This window comes from Aquarana catesbeiana, linkage group LG12, assembly GCF_042186555.1.
Source record: "Aquarana catesbeiana isolate 2022-GZ linkage group LG12, ASM4218655v1, whole genome shotgun sequence".
NCBI classification, from domain to species: Eukaryota; Metazoa; Chordata; class Amphibia; order Anura; family Ranidae; genus Aquarana; species Aquarana catesbeiana.
Window position 1 is genome coordinate 118787085 of NC_133335.1, and position 26602 is coordinate 118813686.

Here is a 26602-nt window from a genome sequence, read left to right on the forward strand (position 1 = left end):
CCAGATACACCATGTCTACGGGCCTTCCTTTATCTAGATGGCAACTCACCTCCTCATAGAAGGTTAATAGATTGGTTTGGCAAGAACGATTCTTCATAAATCCATGCTAATTACTGCTAATGATATCGTTCCTATTACTAAAATCTTGTATATATTCCCTTATCATCCCCTCCAAGAGTTTACATACTATTGATGTTAGGCTAACTGGTCTGTAATTGCCAGGGATGTATTTTGGGCCCTTTTTAAATATTGGTGCTACATTGGCTTTTCTCCAATCAGCTGGTACCATTCCAGTCAATAGACTGTCTGTAAAAATTAGGAACGACGGTCTGGCAATTGACTGAGTTCCCTAAGTACCCTCGGATGCAAGCCATCTGGTCCCAGGGATTTATTAATGTTAAGTTTCTCAAGTCTAATTTTAATTCTGTCCTCTGTTAACCATGGAGGTGCTTCCTGTGTTGTGTCATAAGGATAAACACTGCAGTTTTGGTTACTGAAGCCCCCGATTCACTCGTGAAGACTGAGGAGAAGAATAAATTCAATACCTTCGCCATCTCCCCATCCTTTGAAACCAGATGTCCTTCCTCATTCTTTATGGGGCCAATATGGTCTGTTCTCCCTTTTTTACTGTTTACATACTTAAAGAATTTCTTGGGATTTTTTTTGCTCTCCTCCGCTATGTGTCTTTCATGTTCTATCTTAGCCGTCCTAATTGCACCCTTACATTTCTTGTTGCATTCTTTATAAAGTCTGAATGCTGAGGATGATCCCTCAACCTTGTATTTTTTGAAGGCCTTCTCCTTTCCTTTTATATGCATTTTTACATTGGAGTTAAGCCATCCAGGATTTTTGTTCGCTCTTTTAAATTTATTACCCAATGGGATACATTGGCTAATGCCCTTATTTAACATGCTCTTAAAGCAAACCCATCTCTCCTCCGTATTCTTTGTTCCTAATATTTTATCCCAATTTATGCCTTTTAGCAAGGTTTGTAGTTTAGGGAAGTTGGCTCTTTTGAAATTCAGTGTCTTTGTGTTCCCTTCATGTTTCCTATTTGTGTGATTTATACTGAAACTAATTGACCTGTGATCGCTGTTACCTAAATTGCCCCGTATTTCCACATCCGTGATCAGGTCTGTATTGTTGGTAATCAGTAGATCCAGTAATGTTTTATTTCTAGTTGGTGTGTCTACCATCTGACCCATAAAATTGTCCTGCAAGACATTAAGGAACTGGCGAGCCTTAAATGAATGCGTGGTTCCCTCCGCCCAGTCTATGTCTGGATAATTAAAATCCCCCATTATGATAACACTTCCCATCCTTGCTGCTAATCCAATTTGTGATAGGAGATCCGTCTCTACTTCCTCCCTCAGCTTAGGGGGCCTATAGCATACTCCCAGTATTATTTTCCCCTTAGCTTCATCCCTTTGGAGCTCTACCCATAAGGATTCCACCTCCTCTCTAGCTCCCTCAGTGATGTCATCTCTCACATTCGCTTGTACATTATTCTTGATATATAGGCATACCCCTCCCCCTTTTTTACCCTCTCTATCCTTGCGCTATAGGGTATACCCTTGAATGTTTGCCAGCCAATCATGAGAGCTGTTGAACCAGGTCTCTGAAATTCCCACAAAATCCAAATCCTCCTTGTACAACAGTATCTCTAGTTCACCCATCTTGTCCGCCATGCTCCTGGCATTGGTGAACATGCCACATAGTTTAGACCTGTCGCATATTGTCCTCGTATTGGGTGTTCGAGATTGCAACTAGGACTTGCTACTATACTCACCTTGTGTTTTTGTGCTTTCGTTAAACTACCACTAATGCCCCCAATACTACCCTCTGGAATATCTTCCGCGCTGGCTATCTCTGTCTCTGGACCCTTCCCCCCATCGCCTAGTTTAGAAACCCCTCTAACTTTTTGGCCATCTTCATTCCCAGCAGATCTGCACCCTCCTCATTTAGGTGCAGTCCGTCTCTTCTATAGTACCGGTTACCGACTGAGAAGTTGGCCCAGTCCTCCAGGAACCCAAACCCCTCCTTACTACACCAGCTCTTCAGCCACTTGTTTACTTCCCTAATCTCCCTCTGCCTTTCTGGTGTGGCTCGATGTACCGGTAGTATTCCTGAGAATACTACCTTGGAGGTCCTTTTCCTCAATTTAGCTCCTAAGTCCCTAAAATCGTTCTTTAGGACACTCCATCTGCCTCTGACTTTGTCATTGGTGCCAGCGTGCACCATGACAGCCGGGTCTTCCCCAGCCCCTCCCAGTAATCTGTCCACAAGATCCGTGATGTGCCGAACCCGAGCGCCCGGTAGACAACATACTGTTCGGCGCTTCAGGTCTTGGTTACAGATTGCCCTCTCTGTCCTTCTAAGAATTGAGTCCCCTACCACCAGACTCTGTCTTTCCTTTCCCTTTGCTGCCCCCCCACTCTCACTGGAGGAGTTCTTCGCCTGGCAGCTAGGAGTCCCTCAGCTCCAGCAGTGCTGGTCCCTGACTGGTTTCACCAATGTCACTCAATGGAGCGTACTTATTGGGATGCTCCAGTCCTGGATCGGCCTCTCTGGCACTTCCCCCTCTACCCCTCCTGACTGTCACCCATCTACTCTTTGCTAGTGCCTGCACCTCTTTGTCTCCACCCGCCTCTGTGCTGGCCCCTGCCGGCACCTGCCGTGTACGTTCCTGGCTCTCCTTTAGTATGGAGGGACTTCTCAGTGCTGACAGTTGCTTCCCCAGATTCAGAACCTGGGCTTCCAGGGAAACAATGTGCTTACATTTTGCACAGCAGTATTCGCCCTCGATCGGATGATCAAGGAACGCATACATGCAGCAAGATGTACAAAGAGTCGCCTCTCCACACCCGCCGGGCATCGTACCTATTAATTTTAGTGAGGATTTGGGGATTTTACCCTGTCCAAATTACCTAACAGCTAGCTTCCTGGCACTAATACTCAAGACAATACACAGGTACACAACAAGACAATACACAGGTACTCACAGACCTACGTGCAATCGCAGAACAGTCGCAGACCTACGTGCACTCTCAATACTCAAGTATACAGTACACAATACACAAGTACTAACGATCCACACACACTACTCAGAAAACACTCAGGTACTCACACTACACAGGTACTATGACCCCTGTTATAACCTCCTGTTTTAAACTCTGGTTTTTAACTCACCACTTATACCAGTTCCACTTACACAGAGTTCCACAGCCTCAGACTGAGCACGCTCAGACTGAGTCCTACACCCAGTTATATAGGCACCTGTGAGCAATTAACCACCCCCCTTAATTGATAGATTGAAGGAACCAGAGAAAAAAAAAAAAAAGCTATTTAAAAAGTGACAGAAAAAGGTGATTGAAAAACTAAAAGGAAAAGCCCCAAAAATGCAACCCAGCAAACAAAAAGCAAGACTTGTTCACTCTAACTCTGGTTTTTAACTCACCATCTTGTGATTTATGCACTTCAACGACAATGTACAAGAAATAGGATTAACTCCGCGCTTAGGACTAATAAGTAGGTGTGCAGCCTCCCCTAATGGCACTCCCCCCAAAACTAAGGGGGTGTCACAAATTAATCAGGTATTAGGTGAGAAGGGGATGGCGCACCCTATAGTAATGGAAAACTGAGTTTCTACACAAATGTTTGATGCTACATACAAGTGTAGATATGCTCCAACCACCTGAAAATTAATAAAATTAAATAAATAAAATAAATATGGATTATATGTTTGTGTTACTAGTGTGTATATCCTTTACCACTAAAGGAGTGACATATATGTGTACTACACCTTAAAATAATAAAATAAAATAAATGTGCCTCCCCTAATATAGACAAGGTGTGTAAGGCGTGTGTCACTATGTAAAAAATTCAATAACAAAGCACCTGGTGCAACCACAACAATCGCAATAGGTCCTACACTAATGCACCAACATTAGAAAATGGAGATTCCCCCACAGGGATTTACAACTAGCAATAAGGTGACAACCATGAAAATTATATATATATATATATATATATATATATATATATATATATATATATATACACACACACACACACACACACACATACAAACGATGAATATCCAAATCACGTATAAGATACCACAATCGTAAAAGTGAAGTACTAAATAAGCACCATATGAAACACAGCAAATATGATAGGCAAAAAATAATACAAGTGATCAAAAAATCAAAATAAACCTCCAAAAATGGCATAATGTCCATTGCAGGAAAATAATCATACAAAAAATGATCATGCAAAAAATGCGCCCAAAAAATTGTGTCCAAAAGAGATATCTATGTATATATAAATGTTCATAAACATCTAAGGTGACTCTTGTGCTCCACACAACATCCAGTGATTTCTGTGATCCCCCTCAAGGGTCCCCACTCACCAGCTCCTGGCACCCCCACGGGGGTAGAAAGCGTGTAGTAAAAAAGGTGGATGAGCTCCTATCCCGGATGGGACGTTCCCACCGATCCTGTATTCAGCACGGCCATATTCAGGAGATGATGATTGATCAGCTTTCAGTAGTCACATCCACAGCTCCTGGCACCCCCACGGGGGTAGAAAGCGTGTAGTAAAAAAGGTGGATGAGCTCCTATCCCGGATGGGACGTTCCCACCGATCCTGTATTCAGCACGGCCGTATCCAGGAGATGATGATTGATCAACTTTCAGTAGTCACATCCACTTGAGAAAAGAAGAACGGGGCTCCCATAGTGTAGCAATTTAAAACTTTTTATTTGTAAAAACGAATAAAAACAATGGTCTCCCACCAGGGGAGAAAATGCTACACCTGTAGTCAAAGATTAAGCAAAGTCCAGGGAGCAAATGGCACACAGCGTGTGCCTCAGCTGCGATCCGAGCTCCCTGTCAGTATGCTGGGTGTGACGTAAGTGCGTAGCTCTGCGTTTCGTCATTGACGTTATCAAAGACGTCGTCCTCGGTGTGACCCTGAATTTGATCGGCTCTACAAAATTCGGCCCCTCATAAACAACTTCAACCAACGTTTTGCAGCCTTGTTTACTCCCCATCAAGTTGTCTGCGTTGATGAGTCCCTGACTAAGTTTTCTGGCCGCTTGTCTTTCAAACAGTATCTTCCCAGCAAGCGTGCCAGATATGGGGTCAAGATGTATAAGCTCTCTGACAGGGTCACAGGCTATACATATAGTTTTATGGTTTACGAGGGAAGAGATAGTTACGTAGAGCCGGAGAACTGCCCAGATTACATAGGGAGCGCTGGTAAGATTGTGTGGGACTTGGTGTCACCCTTATTCGGAAAGGGGTACCACTTGTATGTGGACAATTATTACACAAGCGTGCCACTTTAGTCAAATTGGCGCATGTGGCACTGTGCGATATAATTGCAGGGGCTTACCCCAGCGGCTTGTAGATTCCTGTCTTAGGATGGGGAAGAGAGCCTGCTTGAAGAGTAATAACTTGCTTGCTGTGAAGTGGAGGGATAAAAGGAATGTTTTTGTTCTGTCCTCCCTTCACGCAGACACGACAGTCCAAAATCCTATGGCGATTGGTGCTGTGGAGAACCCCCTGTGTCCATGAATATAACCTTAATATGGGAGGGGTGGACCTCAATGACCAGTTGTTGGCGCAGTACCTAATTGCCCGTAAGCCAGACGCTGGTACAAAAAATTGTCTGTATACTTATTTCAATTGCTGAATGCTTAGGTGCTATACAAAGCTTCAGGACGAACTGCATCTTTCCTTAAATTCCAGGAAGAGATCATCACAGCCCTTCTGTTTCCAGACGGTGCTGTGGCCCAACTTCCCAATGCAAATGCAGTAAGCCGGCTGCATGGGAGGCATTTTCTTTATGTCCTCCCTGGTACCCCTACCCAACAAGCCTCCCAAAGAAAATGTGTCTGTAGAAAGCGCAGATATAGGCGTGACACCCGCTATTATTATCCCTCCTGTCCTGACCATCCTGGTCTTAGCATTGGTGAATGTTTTGAACGCTACCACACACTAGTGGAGTTTTAGCTTAGGGTACAGCACTGCACAGACTAGGACACACATTCACAGAGTTTTCAAAGATGCCATCGCATTTTTGGAGACCCGAACCTGGAACTGAACCGTTAAAGTTACAAAAAAGTGTAAAAAGAAAACCCCCAAAAAATATAAATCTATTCTCTCTATTGTTCTGCTCTTTTTTACTGTATTGTACAATGCACTGTTTTGTTGTTATTATGTTTTATCATGTTTGCTTTTCAGGTAATTCTTTCATACTTTACTGTTTACTGTGTTTTATTGTTAACCATTTTTTTGTTTTCAGGTACGCCATTCAACTGCAGCACGGGTTTATTTACCTTGACAGCAACAGCGTTTGCTCCCATGATATGTAAAGCCGTGACTCCACGGAGGCGATTACACCACCACAGTTTAAAAAAAAAAAAGAGCATATATGCCGAAGCATGGGGGCAGGGGTGGAGGAGTGATTTGCTCCTAACATTAGGGGGGGGATTGCCCCCATGCTTTGGCATATATTTTTTAGGCACAGATTGCGTTAAATTTTTTTTATTTCTAATGTTTTTTTGTATTTGCTTTGCAGGTATGGTAAGTTTTACAGTTATACTGTAATGTTACTTTGTTTTATTGTTAACCATTATTTGCTTAGCAGGTACGCCATTCAGCTGCAGCACTGATTTATTTAGCTTGACAGCAACAGCTTTTGCTCCCACGATACGTAAACCAGCGACTCCAGCGCTGTAGGTGGTGATTTCATCACCACAGGTAAAAGAAAATGGCGCATGTATACCCATCATTAGAAGCGGGTGGATGAAGGGCAGTATTCTAATGGTGGGCATTAGATCAATCTCTTTTTTTTGTTCAGCCCACAGGGTGCATGAAAAAAAAGAACATTACAACGTATGTCCAACAAGGACCAGCAACAAACTGGTATGTTGCTGGACTTTGAGTGATTATACCAGAATGATTCCTGCAGGTTTAGGCATCTTGGCATCATTCTTTTCAGCCAGCGGTCGGCTTTCATGTAAAAGCAATCCTAGCAGCTAATTAGCCTCTAGACTGCTTTTATATGCAGTGGGAGGGAATGTCCCCCCCCCCTCCATCTTCCATGGTTTTTCTTGGGCTCTCCTGTCCCAAAAGGGAACCCGAGAATGCAGCCGGTGGTTCCGCCTGCTGACCATAGAGCTGATCAGAGAACAATATGGCTCCAATCACCTCTATGGCTTAAGAAACCGGAAGCTACGAGCATTTCATGACTTAGGTTTCGCTGGATATAAACAGCGCCATTGGGAAATTGGCAAAGCATTTTAAAAAAAGAAGAGTACCTGTCACTACCTATTGCTATCATAGGGGATATTTACATTCTCTGAGATAACAATAAAAATTATTAAAAAAAAAAAAAAAATGAAAGGAACAGTTTAAAAATATAATAAAAAATCAAAATAAATAATAAAAAAAAGCACCCCTGTCCCACCCGTACTCGCGGGCAAAGGCGAACGCAAGCTTTGGTATGGTGTCATATGTAAACAGCAATTGCACCATGCAGGTGAGGTATTACTGCAAAGGTCAGATCGAGGGCAGTAATTTTAGCAGTAGACCTCCTCTGTAAATCTAAAATGGTAACCTGTAAAGGCTTTTAAAAATGTATGTAGTTTGTCGCCGCTGCACGTCTGTGCGCAATTTTAAAGCATGTCGTGTTTGGTATCCATGTACTCGGCATAAGATCATCTTTTTTATCTCATCAAACATTTTGGCAATATAGTGTGTTTTAGTGCATTAAAATTAAAAAAGTGTGCTTTTTCCAAAAAATTGCGTTTGAAAAATCGCTGCGCAAATACTGAGTGAAAAAAAAATGCAACACTCACCATTTTAATCTGTAGGGCCTATTTTTTCATGTAAACAAAAAGTATCAGAAAGGGCTTTGTCTTCAAGTGGTTAGAAGAGTGGGTGATGTGTGACATAAGCTTCTAAATGTTGTGCATAAAATGCCAGGACAGTTCAACCCCCCCCCCAAATGACCCCTTTTTGGAAAGAAGACACTTCAAGATTTTGCTGAGAGGCATGTTGTGTCTATGGAATATTTGATATTTTGCCACAAGTTTTGGGAAAATTACATTTTTTTTTTACACACAAAGTTGTCACTAAATGATATATTGTTCAAACATGGCATGGTTATATGTGGAATTAACCCCAAAATACATTCTGCTGCTTCTCCTGTGTACGGGGACACCACATGTGTAAGACTTTTTGGGAGCTTAGCCGCGTACAGGACCCCAAAAACCAAGCACTGCCTTCAGGCTTTCTAAAGGCGTAAAATTGTGGTTTTACTCCTCACTACCTATCACAGTTACGGAGGCCCGGAAATGTCAAGATAGCACAACCCCCCCCCTCCCAAATTATCCCATTTTGGAAAGTAGACACCCCAAGGTATTTACTAAGAGTCATGATGAGTATTTTTCAGATCTCATTTATTTTTGAAAATGAAGAAAGAAAAGAAAAATTTTTTTTTTTTCTTTTTTCAAATATCAAAACTTTGTGACAAAAAGCGATATCTGCAAAATACTCAACATGCCTCTCAGCAGATAGCTTGGGGTGTATACTTCCTGAAATGGGGTCATTTGGGTGGGGTTGTGCTATCTGGGCATTTCATGGCCTCCGAAATTGATAGGCAGTGAGGAGTGAATTCAAAAATGTACGCCCTTAGAAAGCCTGAAGGCGGTGATTGATTTTCGGGGTCCTATACGCGGCTAGGCTCCCAAAAAGTCTCACACGTGGTATCCCCATACTCAGGAGAAGCAGAAGAATGTATTTTGGGGTGTAATTTCACATATGCCCATGGCATGTTTAAGCAATTTATCATTTAGTGACAACTTTGTGCAAAAAAAAAAAAAAAAAATTCCAGCAACTTGTGGCAAAACATAAAATATTCCATGGACTCAAAAAGCATATCAGCAAACAGCTTGGGGTGTCTACTTTCCAAAATTGGGTCATTTGGGGGGGGGGGTTGTACTATCTTTGCATTTTATGGCCTTCAAAACTGTGATAGGTATGGCCTTCAAAACTGTGATAGGTAGTGAGGAGTGAAATAAAAAATGTACACCCTTAGAAATCCTGAAGGCGGTGCTTGGTTTTCGGGGTCCTGTGGCTAGGCTCCCAAAAAGTCTCACACATGTGGTATCCCCATACTCAGGAGAAGCAGCGGAATGTATTTTGGGGTGTAATTCCACATATAACCATGTTACGTGTGAGCAATATATCATTTAGTGATAACTTTGTGTAATTTTTTTTTTGTCATTTTTCAATCACTTGTGACAAAAAAATAACATATTCAATGGGCTCAACATGCCTCTCAGAAATTCCCTTGGGGTGTCTACTTTCCAAAATGGGGTCATTGGGGGGGGGGGGGGGGGGGTTGTGCTGCCCTGCCATTTTAGCACCTCAAGAAATGAGATAGGTAGTAAAACTAAAAGCTGCGTAAATTCCGGAAAATGTACCCTAGTTTGTAGACACTATAACTTTTGTGCAAACCAATAAATATATGCTTATTGACATTTTTTTTACCAAAGATATGTGGCTGAATACATTTTGGCCTAAATGTATGACTAAAATTGAGTTTATTAATTTTTTTTTTATAACAAAAAAAGGAGAAAATATAATTTTTTTCAAAATTTTCGGTCTTTTTCCATTTATAATCGCAAAAAATAAAAATTGCAGAGGCAATCAAATACCATCAAAAGAAAGCTCTTTTTGTGGGGAAAAAAGGACGCAAATTTCGTTTGGGTACATCATTGCATGACTGCGCAATTACCAGCTAAAGTGTAGTGCCAAATTGTAAAAAGTGCTCTGGTCATTGAGCAGCCAAATCCTCCGGGGCTGAAGAGGTTAAAGGGAAGCCAAGCTGGGTTTGTAGGCCTATCTGGCCCTAACACTTTATGGCTGATGTGACACCCCACTACTAATACCTGGCTTTTCATCCAGGGGTACTGCATTGCTGGTGCTTGCCCCTTCACCAGGATGATGTACAACGGTTACCTGCTCCTCCCTAGAACGCTTCATCCATTTTAGGGGCACCCTTTCCTCCTTCGATTCAGTTAGTGACTAAGCTACTCTCCATGGGTTCATACTCCGAATCTGACAGTGAGATATCCCTGTTGCTCTCATTGGTCATACTGAGAATTTAAAATGCCTCCTCGCTGGTGTAAAGGTTTTTGGACATGGCATACACTGGCTCTGGTGACACTAAACTGTTGTGATGGTGACATTGGGACAGATGTCGCTGCAAACAGGGACGCAGTGGATGGCTGCACTGGTGTGGTTGAATCAGTGCACTGCAGATGGTTGCGTTGGTGTGGTTGAATTTTGGCACTGACAGATGTCTGCACTGGTGTGGTTGATCACAGAACTGATGACGCTACATTGGTGTAAAACAGCAGATTTACTGCTCTCCTCACAAATCCTCTCCTTCCCTCACATGCGGGTCTCTGTGGGAGGGAAGGAAAGCCGTTAACCAGCAAGCACCTTCTGTTTGTTTGCACCTGTGATTGGACAAAGCAATCACATGGTAAAGGGCCTCTGTGATTTACCCTGATCTGTGATGTGCTGTATCCAAGGCATACAGTGCATGTTCCAGGGACGCGCACAGAGAGAACATTGAGGTACATCCTCCCAGAACTATAGAGTACCTGCCCGGCCATTTATCTACATTAGCTGGGCAAGAAGCAGCTAAAAACACTCCCACTTGCCTTGTGTGCTTTGTTTCTAACACACATCATAAGCCTACTTAGAATTACACCCCAAATCTCTGCTAATCCTCCAGAGCTATATCACAAACCCTTCCTTTCAGCGCCTGGTTGTAAGTGGCCGCCTTCATCTCTGCAATTTTTTGGGGCCAGATGGTCAGCTCTCCCCCTTTGTCTGCGTGACAGCTATAGACCCCCCTCTAGACTTCTGGAGCAGTCTACAGTTGCGCAACTTTCTCCGTCAGTGTTCATGCTCCCAGGGTATATTTCACTAGCTATCGGAACTGGAACATGTCTGCCATAGGAAGGGACCGATCCGCCATTGCCTCTCTGAGCCGAACAACAGGGTATGTGCCCGGGTTCCTTTCTAAACGGGAGGTGGACCTTGAAACCCAATTCACTGATGTGCAGAAGGAGAAAAATCTCCATTTTGCACAGAAGTCTTCCATGGCCACTAAAATCCAAGAGACTGGTTACAAGGTCCTGACCCAATGGAACAGAGTTCCCGTGGCTTTGCGACCGACAGGGTATGTGCCTGGGTTCCTTTCTAAATGGGAGATTGACCTTGAAACCCAATTCACTGATGTGCAGAAGGAGAAAAATCTCCATTTTGCACAGAAGTCTTCCATGGCCACTAAAATCCAAGAGACTGGTTACAAGGTCCTGACCCGATGGAACAGAGTTCCCGTGGCTTTGCACCGCTTATATCCTCAGGTTCCCAGTACATGTTGGTGATGTGGCAATGCAGAGGGAACAATGCTTCATATCTTTTGGGATTGTCCCAAATTGGGGCCCTTTTGGCGGGAGGCGATTAGTACTGCCAAGCAACTGACCAACGTCAACTTGGAGGGGAACCGAGGCTTGTCTGTTGCATCTTACGGAAGGTCCAATCAAGTATAAGGCCTCCCTTACAATTCAGTTATTGAATGCAGCTAAGGCACGCAACCCCCTAGGTTGGAAATCTGAAAACCCACCATCCAAATCCTTGTGGTTTTCCAAAGTTAATGAAATCAGGGACAGAGCAACCTTGCACAACAAGGAGGAGATCTTCCATGACATGTGGAGACCATGGCTACATTTTGTATACACCGATGCCTATCTTCAGGGGGTCTCGCAATTTGGCTGAAACCTTAAGATTGGCTACAATCCCTGGGCGAGAGGCTCCACCTTTCTTTCTGAACCTCAGCTCTGCACATGGGACGGTTGTTTCCTTACTCCTACTCTTCACAACTGCCTCTTACTTTTTCTCACTTTTCTTTTCACATTTGCTCCCCTTCCTGTTTTAATGGGCTTGTTCTGGGTGCTGATTTTCTTTGGATATCCAAATATCACTGACTCATTTTCATGATTCCCAGTTTGGGTCCACCTGGCCACCAGGAAGCCCTGCTTCTCAGTATAATGTATTATTTCATAAAAATATGGTTGCAGTTTTAAGCTTAAGAGTTTTTGTGCTTGGTCTCTCACATTGCTATTTTATTTGTTGCACATGTATGAACTGTAGGCCACCCTCATACTTGATCTGTTTTACCTGACCATTTCTACTGTGTTTTTGTTAGGTCCAGTGGCTTGCAAACTAAATTGAGAGATTTTCATTGTTTATGCTATATGTTGTTTATGCTCAGTTTTTCTATTTTTCTGATTGTAAACTGCAGCACTTGGAAAAATAAAAGAATTACAAAAGATACACTGAGAAAGTGAGCACCTTGTGCTGGGCAAGTCTGGGCATTTAGAAAAACTAGAATATTCCACAAAGTCAACTTCTTAGATGCACACTGTATTAAATATTTGTAAAATAAAGGCTTTATGCCAAGATAAAAAATTAAAAAGCTTTAACGCTAAGCCCTGGTTCACACCAGTGTGACTTGTCATGCAACTTCACAGTTCAAAGTCGCATGACAAGTTGCACCCATTTGCAGCAATGGAGCCACTTAAGTCACAGTGAGGTTCCTGCACTATTTCAGTGTGACTTGCATTGACACCTGTTAAATGAAGTCGCACAGATGTCAGCAAGCCACACATGAAATCGCACGAAAGTAGCGTGACTTCAAAGCCGCACTGGTGTGAACCAGGGCTAAACAGTGATAGCAGAAATCTTTCAGGTCCTGTGCAGAGCAGCTTCCCTTCTGCATAGTAACTATGGGCAGGGGTAAGGGGGGGGGGGGGGGGTAGAGGTGTATATTGTGGCAAAGAACATTTTGAAATCATAAAAAAAAAACAATGTGTTCTGTGAATGGTGTCACAGGACCCAAAAGATTGCTGCTCTCGCTGTAGTAGAAGCAATTACTACAGTGCTTTGCAGCTTCCACAGTGATTGGTCAGGTATGAGATATGCATACTTACATTGTTTCAAGCTGGACCAATGTAACTTTGCATTAAAATCATACTTAGAATTCAGCTTTAAACATCTGTCAACGTACCTATTAAAATAGCTTTGTAGTATTAATCTAAGAAAAACTCTGACCATCTCTTGCAGAGTTAAAATGTATATAGAAAAACAATGTTATTTAATTTTTGGTAGATTAGATTAGGGTTTTCTATTTACCTGTGTCCTGGTTGGGGAGATCGCCATTCACTTCCTGTACTGGAGATGTAAAAGAAAGAGAAAATCTCTCCAAAGTAAAGGGAACCCCTCACCAAAAACAAGGGCCCCCACTGGAGGATTTCTTGTTTTAGTGATAGCTGCACATTTTTGGATTTTCCATCACATTCCATCCGACAATGGTCAAAATGACAGAGGATGAATCTTCTCAGTGGAGACACAGAGGTTCAAACCCTTTTTACACTATCCAAAACCAGAAAAAAAAAGTTAAAGGAAACCTGTACTGAAAGAATTATGAAGGCTGCCATTGCGGACCTTCTCCTGAGAATTCTGGCCCAGATTTTAATAAATTATTTCAGATATCCCAAGTGTTGAGACCTCTGCATTAGCATGACAGCCAGGTAGCAAGCATTTTCGCATGGTGATAGCAACATATTTTTCTTAACACAAGCTTTCCTTGAGGCCGCAGCGACACCTGAGCATTTTCAGCTCATAAAAACGCCAGAAAAAACACAGAATAAGCAAAATCCCATTTATTTCAATGGCACCTGTTCACATCTGAGCGTTTTGTCACCTGAAGCAAAATGCCAGAAAAACGCCCTAAGCTCAAAAAAGAACATGAGCTTCTTAGGGGCAGATTACGGGCGTTTTTCTGCCTTTTACATTGGTGACCTGAACAAAATCGTGGTAAAAACGCGCGACTTTAAAACGCTCAGATTCATGTTCAGGCACTGGTGAGGATTTAAGGCCTGCACACACATTGCAGTTATTAGCCAAGGATCAGTGCACTGACAACAAATGGTGAAGCTGCTATGTGGCATAACAGGCATGGCTTGAGCCAAGGGCTGATTCATGGAGAAGGAAAAGATATCGGTCTGTATAGGTATGGTTTCCAGTAGATAGTTTCAAGTACAATGATTAAGGGAAGCTTATCTTCATACCCCTTGTAAAAAACATATGCAGATTCAAATTCAGATTTAGCAAAGATTTTATTCAGCAGGCAGATGTATAAGATGTACAACTTTTGTTAATAGCTGCATTTATTTATTTTCCATTAACCAACCCTTAAAAGTGGATGTAAACCCAATGTCATCCTTTCTAAACTACTGCCATAGGGGTTATCTATAAGGATATACATGCCTCCTGCATGTATCTTTACCTGTCAAATGTCTCCCCTCTCTCTGTTATTAGACCTGAAAAACTGCATATTTTGTGGGTGGGTCTGTTGTCTGGAGCTCGGTGGGTGGAGTCGTGATGTCAGTAGACTCCCCGCCCACCTCTACACTCCCCTTGTCAATATGCATTTTCTCTGTGTATTTCTAACACTGAACTTCTGCTATGATCTCTAACATCCAGTGAAAAGACAGGAAAGTAACCACATGACTTCAGCATGCCAAATCATGGTGAGGTGTGGAACAGCCAATCCTTGCAGAGCTGCTGAAGAAAGGAGTGGGGGAGAGAAGTTAAAAAAATACTGCATGTCTCTTAGGCTAATGCATGAGATGTAAATCACCTGTCACTCACAGCAAGGGGGAGTATTTGACAAAGTTTTTGTCAAGAATTGTCTCACTGAACAATAAAAGGGGATTGCTCAGAGATGGATTAACTCTGTGTGGCAAGACTGGGCTCAAAAGATAGCAAATCTTATACTCTACAGAATTATATAAAAAAGAAAAAATTTCGGGTTTACATCCACTTTAAACCAGTTATATTTCCACAATCAGCAATTCATTGAATTCTACCATTTATTAAAACACAACTGTTAAGGAAAAAAATAAAGAGCAAAATAAAAAAAGGGTGGCTGCCGACAAGGACCAAGCAGGTGCCAATTTCTACTTCATTTTACTAAAAATTACATGAGCAGCCAGCTTTGGGCAATAGCCATACTTTTCCATACTCAAAGTTTCATAAATTGGTTCCATTGTTTGTTTGTTTGTTTTTTTTTACTCCATGTACTGCTGAAGGCATCAAAAAGCATTCATTCAGTAATCGAAGTTTACTGATCAAAGATATGAAAAGGTAAGGAACTCACATCAATGTGCTCAGACCGTAAAACATTTTGAGATACATGAAAACAAAAATAAAACCACAGAGACAGTAAAAGGTGAGGAGTTTAAAATTTCAATATTCTAAAACAAGGCTTCTATTTTCCTCCTAACTTAAAACAGGGCTTGCATTTGAAGCATTATAGTGGATCCTTTGCTGGAGAAGATCCCATGCTTTCTGTACCTGCAGAACAGAAATCAACAAACACTCAATTCAGAAAAGTATGCAGGATACTCTGGTAATGTCCCGAAGAGCTAGGCGCAGATATTTAGAAACAAACATCTATATTATGTAAACAGGTTGAGGTGCACAACTCACAAGACAATAATACAAAAGTCATATTACAGTGCCTTGAAAAAGTCCACATTTTGTCATGTTACAACCAAAAACGTAAATGTATTTTATTGGGATTGTATGTGATAGACTAACACAAAGTGGCACATAATTGTGAAGTGGAAGGAAAATGGTAAATGGGTTTTCAATTTTTTTTACAAATAAATATGTGAAAAGTGTGGCGTGCATTTGTAGTCAGCCCCCTTTACATGGATACCCCTAACTCAAATCTAGTGTAACTAATTGACTTCAGAAGTCACCTAATTAGTAAATAGAGTCCACCTGTGTGTAATTTAATCTCAGTATAAATACAACTGTTCTGTGAAGCCCTCAAAGGTTTGTTAGAGAACCTTAGTGAACAACATCATGAACACCAAGGAACACACCAGACAGGTCAGGGATAACGTTTTGGAGAAGTTTAAAGCAGGGTTAGGTTATAAAAAAATATCCCAAGCTTTGAACATCTCACAGAGCACTGTTCAATCCATCATCCGAAAATGGAAAGAGTATGGCACAACTGCAAACCTACCAAGACATGGTCGTCCACCTAAACTGACAGCCCAGGCAAGGAGAGCATTAATCATAGAAGTAGCCAAGCGGGCCCACGGTAACTCTGGAGGAGCTGAAGGGATCCACAGCTCAGGTGGGAGACTCTGTCCACAGGACAACTATTAGTCGTGCACTCCACAAATCTGGCCTTTATGGAAGAGTGGCAAGAAGAAATCCATTGTTGAAAGAAAGCCATAAGAAGTCCCATTTGCAGCTTGCGAGAAGCCATATGAGGGACACAGCAAACCCGTGGAAGAAGGTGCTCTGGTCAGATGAGACCAAAATTGAACTTTTTGGCCTAAAAGCAAAATGCTATGTGTGGCGGAAAACTAACACTGCACATCACCCTGAACACAAAATCCCCACTGTGAAACATGATAGTGACAGCATTATGTTGAGGGGATGCTTTTCTTCAGAAGGGACAGGGAAGCTGGTCAGAGTTGATGGGAAGATGGATGGAGCCAAATACAGGGCAATTTTAGAAGAAAACCTGTTAGAGTCTGCAAAAGACTTGAGACTGGGGCGGAGGTTCACCTTCCAGCAGGACAACGATCCTAAACATACAGCCAAAGCTACAATGCAGTGGTTTAGATCAAAGCATATTCATGTGTTAGAATTGACCATTCAAAGCCCAGACCTAAATCCAATTGAGAATCTGAGACAAGACTTGAAAATTGCTATTTACAGAGGCTCTCCATCCAATCTGACAGAGCTTGAGCTATTTTGAAAAGAAGAATGGGTAAAAATTTCACTCTCTAGATGTGCAAAGCTGGTAGAGACATGCCCAAAAAGACTTGCAGCTATAATTACAGTGAAAGGTGGTTCTACAAAGTATTGACTCGTCGCTAAGGACGTCTATGACGAAACGCGTACGACGGCGCCACGCACGCTAAGTCATTTCCGGGTATGGGCTGTTGGAACGCAGGGGGAGTGCAAACACCCAGCACTGTCTCCATCTAGCGTCATGCTGCCGGTATTCACTTGCCTACTTTGTGGATGTTTTCTACTCCACATTAGCTGTACCTGGACTTGTGTTTTATCTGGTACATTGTTGCTGGACTTGGTTTTAATTTTTATTTATTTGTTTAATGTTTAATTTATAATAACTTGGAATCCTTATTAATAAATTTTACCTACTACACTATGGGAGCCTTATATTCCTTTTTTATGAGGGAGTCACCATGAATATGATTTAACTATCCATACGGAGGACGGAGATTACCCTGGGTGCCCTAACAACTACGGTGGTGAGGAGATCGTGGAGGATATACCCATACGCACATTGCCCCTTTGGGGTGATTGGATTTGGTGAGTGGGGATCCTTGAGTGGGAGCACCCCAGTCACGGTTCTGTTTGAAGAATTTGAACACGATTTTTGTAGAAATCCTATTATTTATGGACTATGAACACTACATGATCCTGTTTGATGCTATGTTTATATGTCTGAATTGATATGTAGAGGTTGCAGTTTATGGCCTCGCACAGTGTAAACCCACAATGTTATATGTATAATGGTATTTTTTGATGGCACATCACTACTATCTATAGGGGACTATTAGAGTTTTCTAGTTTCACCTTATCCAATATTAGAAGGAACCATATGTTAATGTGCACGGTATTTATCACGATTTCCTTTATCACATAGAGAAGCCTACACTTTGGTACAATTGAATGTTGATATTTATAACCTTCACTGGGTAATATTTAGTTTGTAACTATCACTTAATTTGGGTATAGGAGGGACACGCTCACCAATTCAGACAGTAGTTAGCCCCCTCCCCCATACAGCTGTTCATCCCATTTATCATTTTCCTTCCACTTTACAATTTTGCTGTTTGTTCACTAAGGTTCTCTAACAAACCTCTGAGGGTTTCACAGAACAGCTGTATTTATATTGAGATTAAATTACACAGGTAGACTCTATTTACTAATTAAGTGACTTTTGAAGGCAATTGGTTCCACTAGATTTTAGTTAGGGGTATCAGAGTAAAGGGGGCTGAATACAAATGCACGCCACACTTTTCACATATTTGTAAAACATTTTGAAAACTATTTATAATTTTCCTTCCACTTCACAAATACGTGCCACTTTATCGCAATAAACTACATTTATGTTTTTGGTTGTAACATGACAAAATGTGGAAAATTTCAAAAGAGGTATGAATACTTTTTCAAGGCACTGTATATGGCATGGCAGAAAAAGAAACAAGTGTATGTAAAAAAAAAAAAAAAAAAAGAAGATCACAGAGAAAAAACATGTCACATGCTTTATTACAAGCCCAGTTATACATAAAAATATTACAGTTGTGCTCATAAGTTTACATACCCTGGCAGAATTTATGATTTCTTGGCCATTTTTCAGAGAATATAAATGATAACACAAAAACTTTTCTTTCACTCATGGTTAGTGTTTGGCTGAAGCCATTTATTATCAGTCAACTGTGTTTACTCTTTTTAAATCATAATGGCAACAGAAACTACCCAAATGACCCTGATCAACAGTTTACATACCCCCGTTCTTAATACTGTGTATTGTCCCCTTTAACATCAATGACAGCTTGAAGTCTTTTGTTTTGGATCATTGTCTTGTTGGAATGTCCAAGTACGTCCCATGCGGAGCTTCCTAGCTGATGAATGCAAATGTTCCTCCAGTATTTTTTGATAACATGCTGCATTCATCTTGCCAACAATTTTGACCAAATTTCCTGTGCCTTTGTAGTTCACACATCCCAAAAACATCACCGCTCCACCTCTGTACCTTTCATGATAGGACTTGTTGACTCCTCTCCAAATGTAGCGTTTATGGTTGTGGCCAAAAAGCTCAATTTTGGTCTCATCACTCCAAATTACTTTGTGCTAGAAGGTTTGAGGCTTGTCTCTGTGCTGTTTGGCATATTGTAAGCGGGATACTTTGTGGCAGTTGCGTAGTAATTGCTTTTTTCTGGTGACTAGACCATGCAGCCCATCTTTCTTTAAGTGTCTCCTTATTGTGCATCGTGAAACAGCCAAACCCCGTTTTCAGAGAGTCCTGTATTTCAACTGAAGTTATTTGTGGGTTTTTCTATGCATCCCGAACAACTTTCCTGGCAGTTGTGGCGGAAATTTTAGTTGGTCTACCTCACCGTGGTTTGGTTTCAACAGTTTGAACACTGCTAATTGGCATTCTCAATTCCTTGGATATATTTTTATATCCCTTTTCTGTTTTATACAGTTCAACTACCTTTTCCCACAAATCATTTGACAATTCTTTTGCTTTCCCTATGACTCAGAATCCAGAAACGTCAGTGCGGCACTGGTTGAAAGATGCAAGGCTCTGTCAGGAATCCAGAAACTCATTGAACTTTTATACACACACACTAATTACAAGCAAACAGATCACAGGTGAGGATGGTTACCTTTAATATTCATTCAACCCCCTTTGTGTCAACTTGTGTGCATATTATCAGGCCAAAATCACCAGGGTATGTAAACTTTTGATCAGGGTCATTTGGGTAGTTTCTGTTGCCATTATGATTTAAAAAGTGTAAATTGATTGATAATAAATGGCTTCAGCCAAACACTAACCATGAGTGAAAGAAATGTTTTTGTGTTATTCATATTCTCTGGAAAATGGCCAAATCATAAATTCTGCCAGGATATGTAAACTTATGAGCACAACTGTACATGTGCGGATTTTAAATGGATGCATTTGGTAAATTTAAAATTACAGGTTGTTAATAAAGAATACAGAATAAAAAAAAAATACTTTTAACTTGCAGTGTTTAAAATGAATGCATTTGTGTGGGCATAAGGAATGTACATTTAGCCCTTATGTAAAGAGATCAAAGGTTTTAGATTCACAGCCACAGAAAAGAAATAAAATATATCTATTGCACTACTAGATGTGCATTTAATACAGCAGGAAACAATACGTATCACAGAACATGCGGCAGAGGCCATTTGAGTGTTATACAGGCAGGACAGGTAAGAAGTTGTTAAGAATTTTGTTATGCATGGTGGTCCTTTATGTAAATGACTATCCTTTACAGAAGGGATATGCAATTAGCGGACCTTCAGCTGCTGCAGAACTACAAGTTCCATGAGGCATAGCAAGACTGACAGCCACAAGCATGACACCCAACCCAGAGGCAGAGGCATGATGGGACTTGTAGTTTTGCAACAGCTGAAGGTCCGCTAATTGCATATCCCTGCTTTATAGGGATGAAAAGAACACAGTATAAAGACCAATTTCACCTTTGTAAAAACAAATAAATAAATGCACGTTTTTTGCAAGAAAAATGTGTTTTTATAATTTTTTTCATAGAAGCCTGCAGCATATTGCACCTAAGATCAATGGATCACAGCTACAATGTCAGGATCCTGCAGACACTGCCTACAACTCTGTGCCCATACCTCTGCATTAGCTGTCATTTTCAAAGCTATAGAAGTGTGGCGGTGAGGGGGGTGGGCTGTGCTGAAACACCCCCTGCAAAAGGTGCAAAAGGTGAACCTATCCTTTAACCAGAGATGTGGCTCAATCAAAACTGAACCATATTAGGGCCCTTTCACACTGGGGCGGGGGCAAAGCGCCGCTATTGTAAGCGGCGCTTTACCGTCGGTATTCGGCCGCTAGCGGGGCGGTTTTACCCCCGCTAGTGGCCGAGAAAGGGTTAAAAACCACCGTAAAGAGCCTCTGCAGAGGCGCTTTGCCGGCGATATAGCCGCGCCGTCCCATTGATTTCAATGGGCAGGAGCGGTATATACTCCGCTCCTTCACCGCTCCGAAGATGCTGCTAGCAGGACTTTTTTTACCGTCCTGCTAGCGCACCGCTCCAGTGTGAAAGCCCTCGGGGCTTTCACAGTGGAATCAAAGCAGCGGCACTTTCGGGTCAGTTTGCAGGCGCTATTTACGCAATAGCGCCTGCAAACCGCCTCAGTGTGAAAGGACCCTTAGAGAAGTTTAAAGCCCAATGGCACTTTTAGTTTAAAACAGCTGCAAATCAAATACATTCCAGGTGCAGGTCTGTTTGTTTTCTTTCGAAAGGTCTGTTTGTTTTCTTTTGAAAGCAGCCACATACCAAGCAGAAAAATCGGTCCCTTGCTAGCATGCTGCAGAGACGGACCTTTGCTCTCGTGTGGAAGTAAAGCTCCCTCTGTAGAGGTTTGATGTGCCCTCTGCTGAGTCAGACCTATAGTACTGCAATCATCAAAGCTCATACTCCCTACTGACTGGACAGCCCTAGCTCTAATTCAAAGGGTGACACCTCTACAAAGAGACCACATGTTAACTGCTCAGCCCTGCACAGCTCAGAACACCTCATAAAGGTGAGTTTGTGCACACAATTTCAATGGGCTGCCAAACATGTAGGAATATGCAAAAAGTAGTGCATATATATATACACCCACCTTCCTTCCTGTATATAGATACTTTCCTCTATCATTACTGACTGCAGATATAAATAATCTGTCCTATATACAGGAAAGATGATGATTTATATCTGCAGTCAGTGATGGAGGAATACAGGAAGGAAGATGGGTGTATATAGCTGTATACAGGACATGACAAATGATATGATCTTTCCAGCAATAGCTGTTCCACTTCCAACTTTCCAATATATATTATGTTTCTCCTAATGTAACTGCTGTTACCTGTGGTTCTTCACTGCTGAAAGGCATGCCACTTAACTTCAGGATTTCCTGTGATGAGGCCTAGGCAGCGACGAGTCCTCCTTGCTTCCTCCTTCTCCAGTCCTCCGTAAGTGTTTCTACACCACTCCAGTCCACTTGAGTGGACAGCGCAGCGCGGGCTGGATCTATATCTGACAGTCAGGGGCGTACCTAGAGCATTTGGCACCAGGGCAGATTCTTCATCTGACACCCCCCCTTCACTGATCATACCTGTACGCACTCAGCCCACCCACATGCCTGTACGCACTCAGCCCACCCACATGCCTGTACGCATTCAGCCCCCCACACGCTTGTACGCACTCAGCGCACCCACATACCTGTACGCACTCAGTGCACCCACATACCTGTACGCACTCAGTGCACCCACATACCTGTAGGCACTCAGTGCACCCACATACCTGTAGGCACTCAGTGCACCCACATATCTGTACGCACTTAGCCCCCTCACACCTGTACGCACTCAGCCCACCCACATACCTGTACGCACTAAGACCACCCAAACACCTGTACACATGCAGCTGCCCCTCCTCATCTGTATATATGTCAGGCTCCCACACACACATCTGTAAACACACACACACAACTCTGCCCCCCACCCCCCGTACAAAAACAGCCTCCTCCCTTCACTTGTACTCACAGCTCCCACTTGTAAGGTGGTTTTCCTTGTCCCAGGTCCTGTTTCTACATGTCCCTGTATAAATACATTACAGGCAGCACACACGAGGGGCACACATACAGGAAGCAGCCAGAGGTGGCAGTAAAGAGCTTGATGTGAGCTCAATGATACAGAGCAGCAGGTGCCGAGCCGACTCGCGTGAATACACAGAGCAAGCACACCACACATCAACCCCTGCACCCAACACTGCCTTGTCCTGGCTCTGATAGCTGGCCTGACACCCCCCCCAATGTGTGGCACCCAGGGAGGATCGCCCCCCCCGCATAGGTACGCCACTGCTGACAGTCTGCACAGGGACTGGAGGTGGGAGCTGAACGATCGAATCGGAGGGCGAGGAAGGAACGATCAGAGAGTAACAGTCACCCAGGAGAGTCGCCTCCCCCCGCCTCTACCTGCGGGCACCCATGGCAGGAAGCTTCTTAATGCAGAAGAAATAGGTTTCCTCTGCTTTAAAAAATTCTCTATATAAACCTCTGCACTTAGTGTATACCACAAAACAATTTGTTTGATAAATGGAGTGAACCTCCTATATTAGGAAAGCTGCACACTAAAAAGTGCCTAAAGACAGAAATTATAAAATTAGGTGAGCTATCCTTTTAAATAACATACACATCCAATAAAGTGCATCAAATATACATATAGTAAATTATTCCTAAAAAACTAAAATTCCTAAATAAAAATCCCCCAAAAATAATGAATTAAGTTCACTATCACCTTAAATGACATACAGTGCCTTGCAAAAGTATTCACCTCCCTTGGATTTTACCTATTCTGTTACATTACAGCCTTTAGTTCAATGTTTTTTTTTAATCTGAATTATATGTTATGGATCAGAACACAATAGTCTAAGTTGGTGAAGTAAAATTAGAAAAATATATACATAAAACTATTTTTCAGAAATAAAAAACTGATAATTGGCATGTGCGTATGTATTCACCCCCTTTGTTATGAAGCCCATAAAAATATCTGGTGCAACCAATTACCTTCAGAAGTCGCATAATTAGTGAAATGATGTCCACCTGTGTGTAATATAAAAGTGTCACATGATCTGTCATTACATATACACACCTTTTTGAAATGCCCCAGAGGCTGCAACACCTAAGCAAGTGGCACCACTAACGAAACACTGCCATGAAGACCAAGGAACTCTCCAAACTAGTAATGGACAATGTTGTTGAGAAGTACAAGTCAATGCTAGGTTATAAAAAAATATCCAAGTGTTTGATTATCCCTAGGAGCACCATCAAATCTATCATAACCAAATGGTAAGAACATGGCCCAACAGCAAACCTGCCAAGAGACAGCCGCACAGGGCATTAATCAGAGAAGCAGCACAGAGACCTAAGGTAACCCTGGAGGAGCTGCACCAGAGACTGGAGTATCTGTACATAGGTTGACAATAAGCTGCATGCTCCATAGAGTTGGGCTTTATGGCAGAGTGCCAAGAAGAAAGCCATTACTTTCTGCAAAAAACAAAATTGCATGTTTTGAGTTTGCGAAAAAGCCATGTGGGAGACTCACAAAATGTATGGAGGAAGGTGCTCTGGTCTGATGAGACTAAAATTTTACTTTTTGGCCATCAAAGAAAACGCTATGTCTGGCCCAAACCCAACACATCACCCAAAGAACACCATTCCCACAGTGAAACATGGTGGTGGCAGCATAATGCTGTGGGGATGTTATACAGCAGTTGGGACTGGAAACTGGTCAGAGTTGAGGGAAAGATGGATGGTGCTAAATACAGGGATATTCTTGAGCAAAACCTGCACCACTCTGTGTGTGATTTGAGGCTAGGATGGAGGTTCACCTTCCAGCAGAACAATGACCCCAAACACACTGCTAAAGCAATACTTGAGTGGTTTAAGGGGAAACATGTAAATGTGCTGGAATGGCCTAGTCAAAGCCCAGACCTCAATCCAATAGAAAATCTGTTGTCAGACTTAAAGATTATAAGTAATGGGTATTATAAATGGTATACCGCCCTTCACCAAAAACTAATACCTCCACCGCGCCACTATGTTTCACAAACTGAATATTAATGTGCTCAAAATCAATCTATACAATAACCCACGTGGGGAATTGAATTCCCACACCCACTATGAAGCAGCCCCTTTAAATTATAATGCATATACTAAGTATTTAATCGGAGATGTCTGTAAACTACCCAAATCCTCCCACAGACATCTAGGAAAAAATAAGAGGCGCTTTCAAACAAAAAATCAAGTGTATTAAACACAGTGATGGTGTGACCCTCTACACATGTGTATGTGAACACTAATGCAAAGGTGAAATCTATAAACAAATCTACACAAAATGTATATAGGTGTAAATGTACCAGCCAGATCAGTGGTCAAATAAAAAATAAGAGGCGCTTTCAAACAAAAATCAAGTGTGTTAATCACAGTGATGGTGTGACCCTCTACACATGTGTATGTGAACACTAATGCAAAGGTGAAATCTATAAACAAATCTACACAAAATGTATATAGGTGTAAATGTACCAGCCAGATCAGTGGTCAAATATCGACCAACACAGTGATGGTGCGACCCTCTTAATGTGTATAAACCTTACATACATATCTCAATACATTTCCAGTGATAAAACCTATCCTGCCACTTCATATCATGCTGTACATGCAAAAAAATATTATTACCAAATATATCCAAAAATAAAAAATACAAAATACAAATTAACTTCAAAAATATAAATCAGTCCACAATAAAACGTGACCACACACGTGAGAAAAATGTGTCCAAATAAAGTGGTAATAAATCTTGATAAAGCACAGGTGATGTTGTGTCTCCTCCACCTCTCCTCTTGTGTGCAGTGATTCCACTCCCTCAAGACCTATACTCACAGACTTAATTTGCCAGCACTCTCATGCAAGGCAATAATCGCTTATCTACCATACACCAAGGTAGTAGGATCAATCGTTGTTCCACAGTGAATGTTTCCAACCCGGTCCACATGAAAAAAATAATATGTGCTCCAATAGTGTAAACCAGTATCACACATTTATTAAAATCACTGCAATCTTCAATCAGTACACTCACATGTAAAATGATAAAATACAGCTCAAATAAAGTGCAAATCACATCAAACGTAATTCCAGTGGATCCAAATAAAACAAGTGGTCACGGCGGACCCGAGGTGTGCTGGTGCAGGGTTATCAATCTCACCCCTCCCTTGGATGTCCTCCATCCCTCCGTGTAAACAATGCTCCTCTCCTTCAGTGTGGCTCACAGTGCTGCACGTCACGCCTCACAGCCACGCCCCCGACGTTTCGTCATAGGTTGACTTATTCATGGGATAGGCTGTGCTCCCTGCCACTCATCCCTTATATGCCTATCTAGCTAACACTCATTGGCCGGCTCATCGCGCATGCGCACATCTCGGGTCCCCGTTATGTGAATTACGCTGAGAGCTCCGGTACACAGCATAATGGGAATCAGGCATTCTAGTGATGTGAACTGATGTTTGCAAAGAATCTCTTGTTACAGTACGTGAGGTGTCATGCAGATACAGCTGACGCTCCAACTGATCGCTGCATGTCACATCACATAGTGAAAGCAGCATTAACACACAGCACAACACAGTATTAACCCCTGCAAATGCCGCTCTCACATTACTTCCTGAATGTTTTGTGTTGTTCACACAGATACATACATCCACATGGTGAGAAACTTCCTATCTAAATACACTGGAAATAATCAATCCCCCCCTCACCTCTAGGTATAAGCCATCCATATGACTAGATGTTCTCATCTATAGTGGGTATAGATTATATGTGTGTACATCTAAACTCAAATCTAAAATAGAAAGGTAAATATGAAACAACAAAAAGTGTATAAAATCCCTTATCACTAGTAAGCATGTTAAATGTATCCAAATTGTAGATAAACTGAGAACCCAGTGAGTTTATATTCAAAATAAAAAGAAATAAAATCGATATTTATAATATGAGGTAAAATCGATATTTATAATAAAAGGGGCCTCTACATATATGGCCCACCACACTATATAGGGTAGTGATTGAATCTAATTCTAGAC

General features: G+C 41.9%; 1 protein-coding gene across 2 annotated transcripts in view; it reads right to left on the minus strand.

The window, feature by feature from the left end:
• Window positions 1-26602, minus strand: part of COASY (Coenzyme A synthase) — a 747507-nt gene that overhangs the window by 30388 nt on the left and 690517 nt on the right. Inside the window, exon 10 of one of the 2 annotated variants that reach the window (XM_073608302.1) lies at window positions 14251-15509. The exons of the other annotated variant lie outside the window; for it this stretch is intronic. Within the exon in view, the coding sequence (XP_073464403.1) occupies window positions 15435-15509 (75 nt within the window). The 3' untranslated portion in view covers window positions 14251-15434. Of the gene's footprint in view, window positions 1-14250; window positions 15510-26602 lie in introns of those variants that run through there. 2 annotated transcript variants of the gene reach the window in all.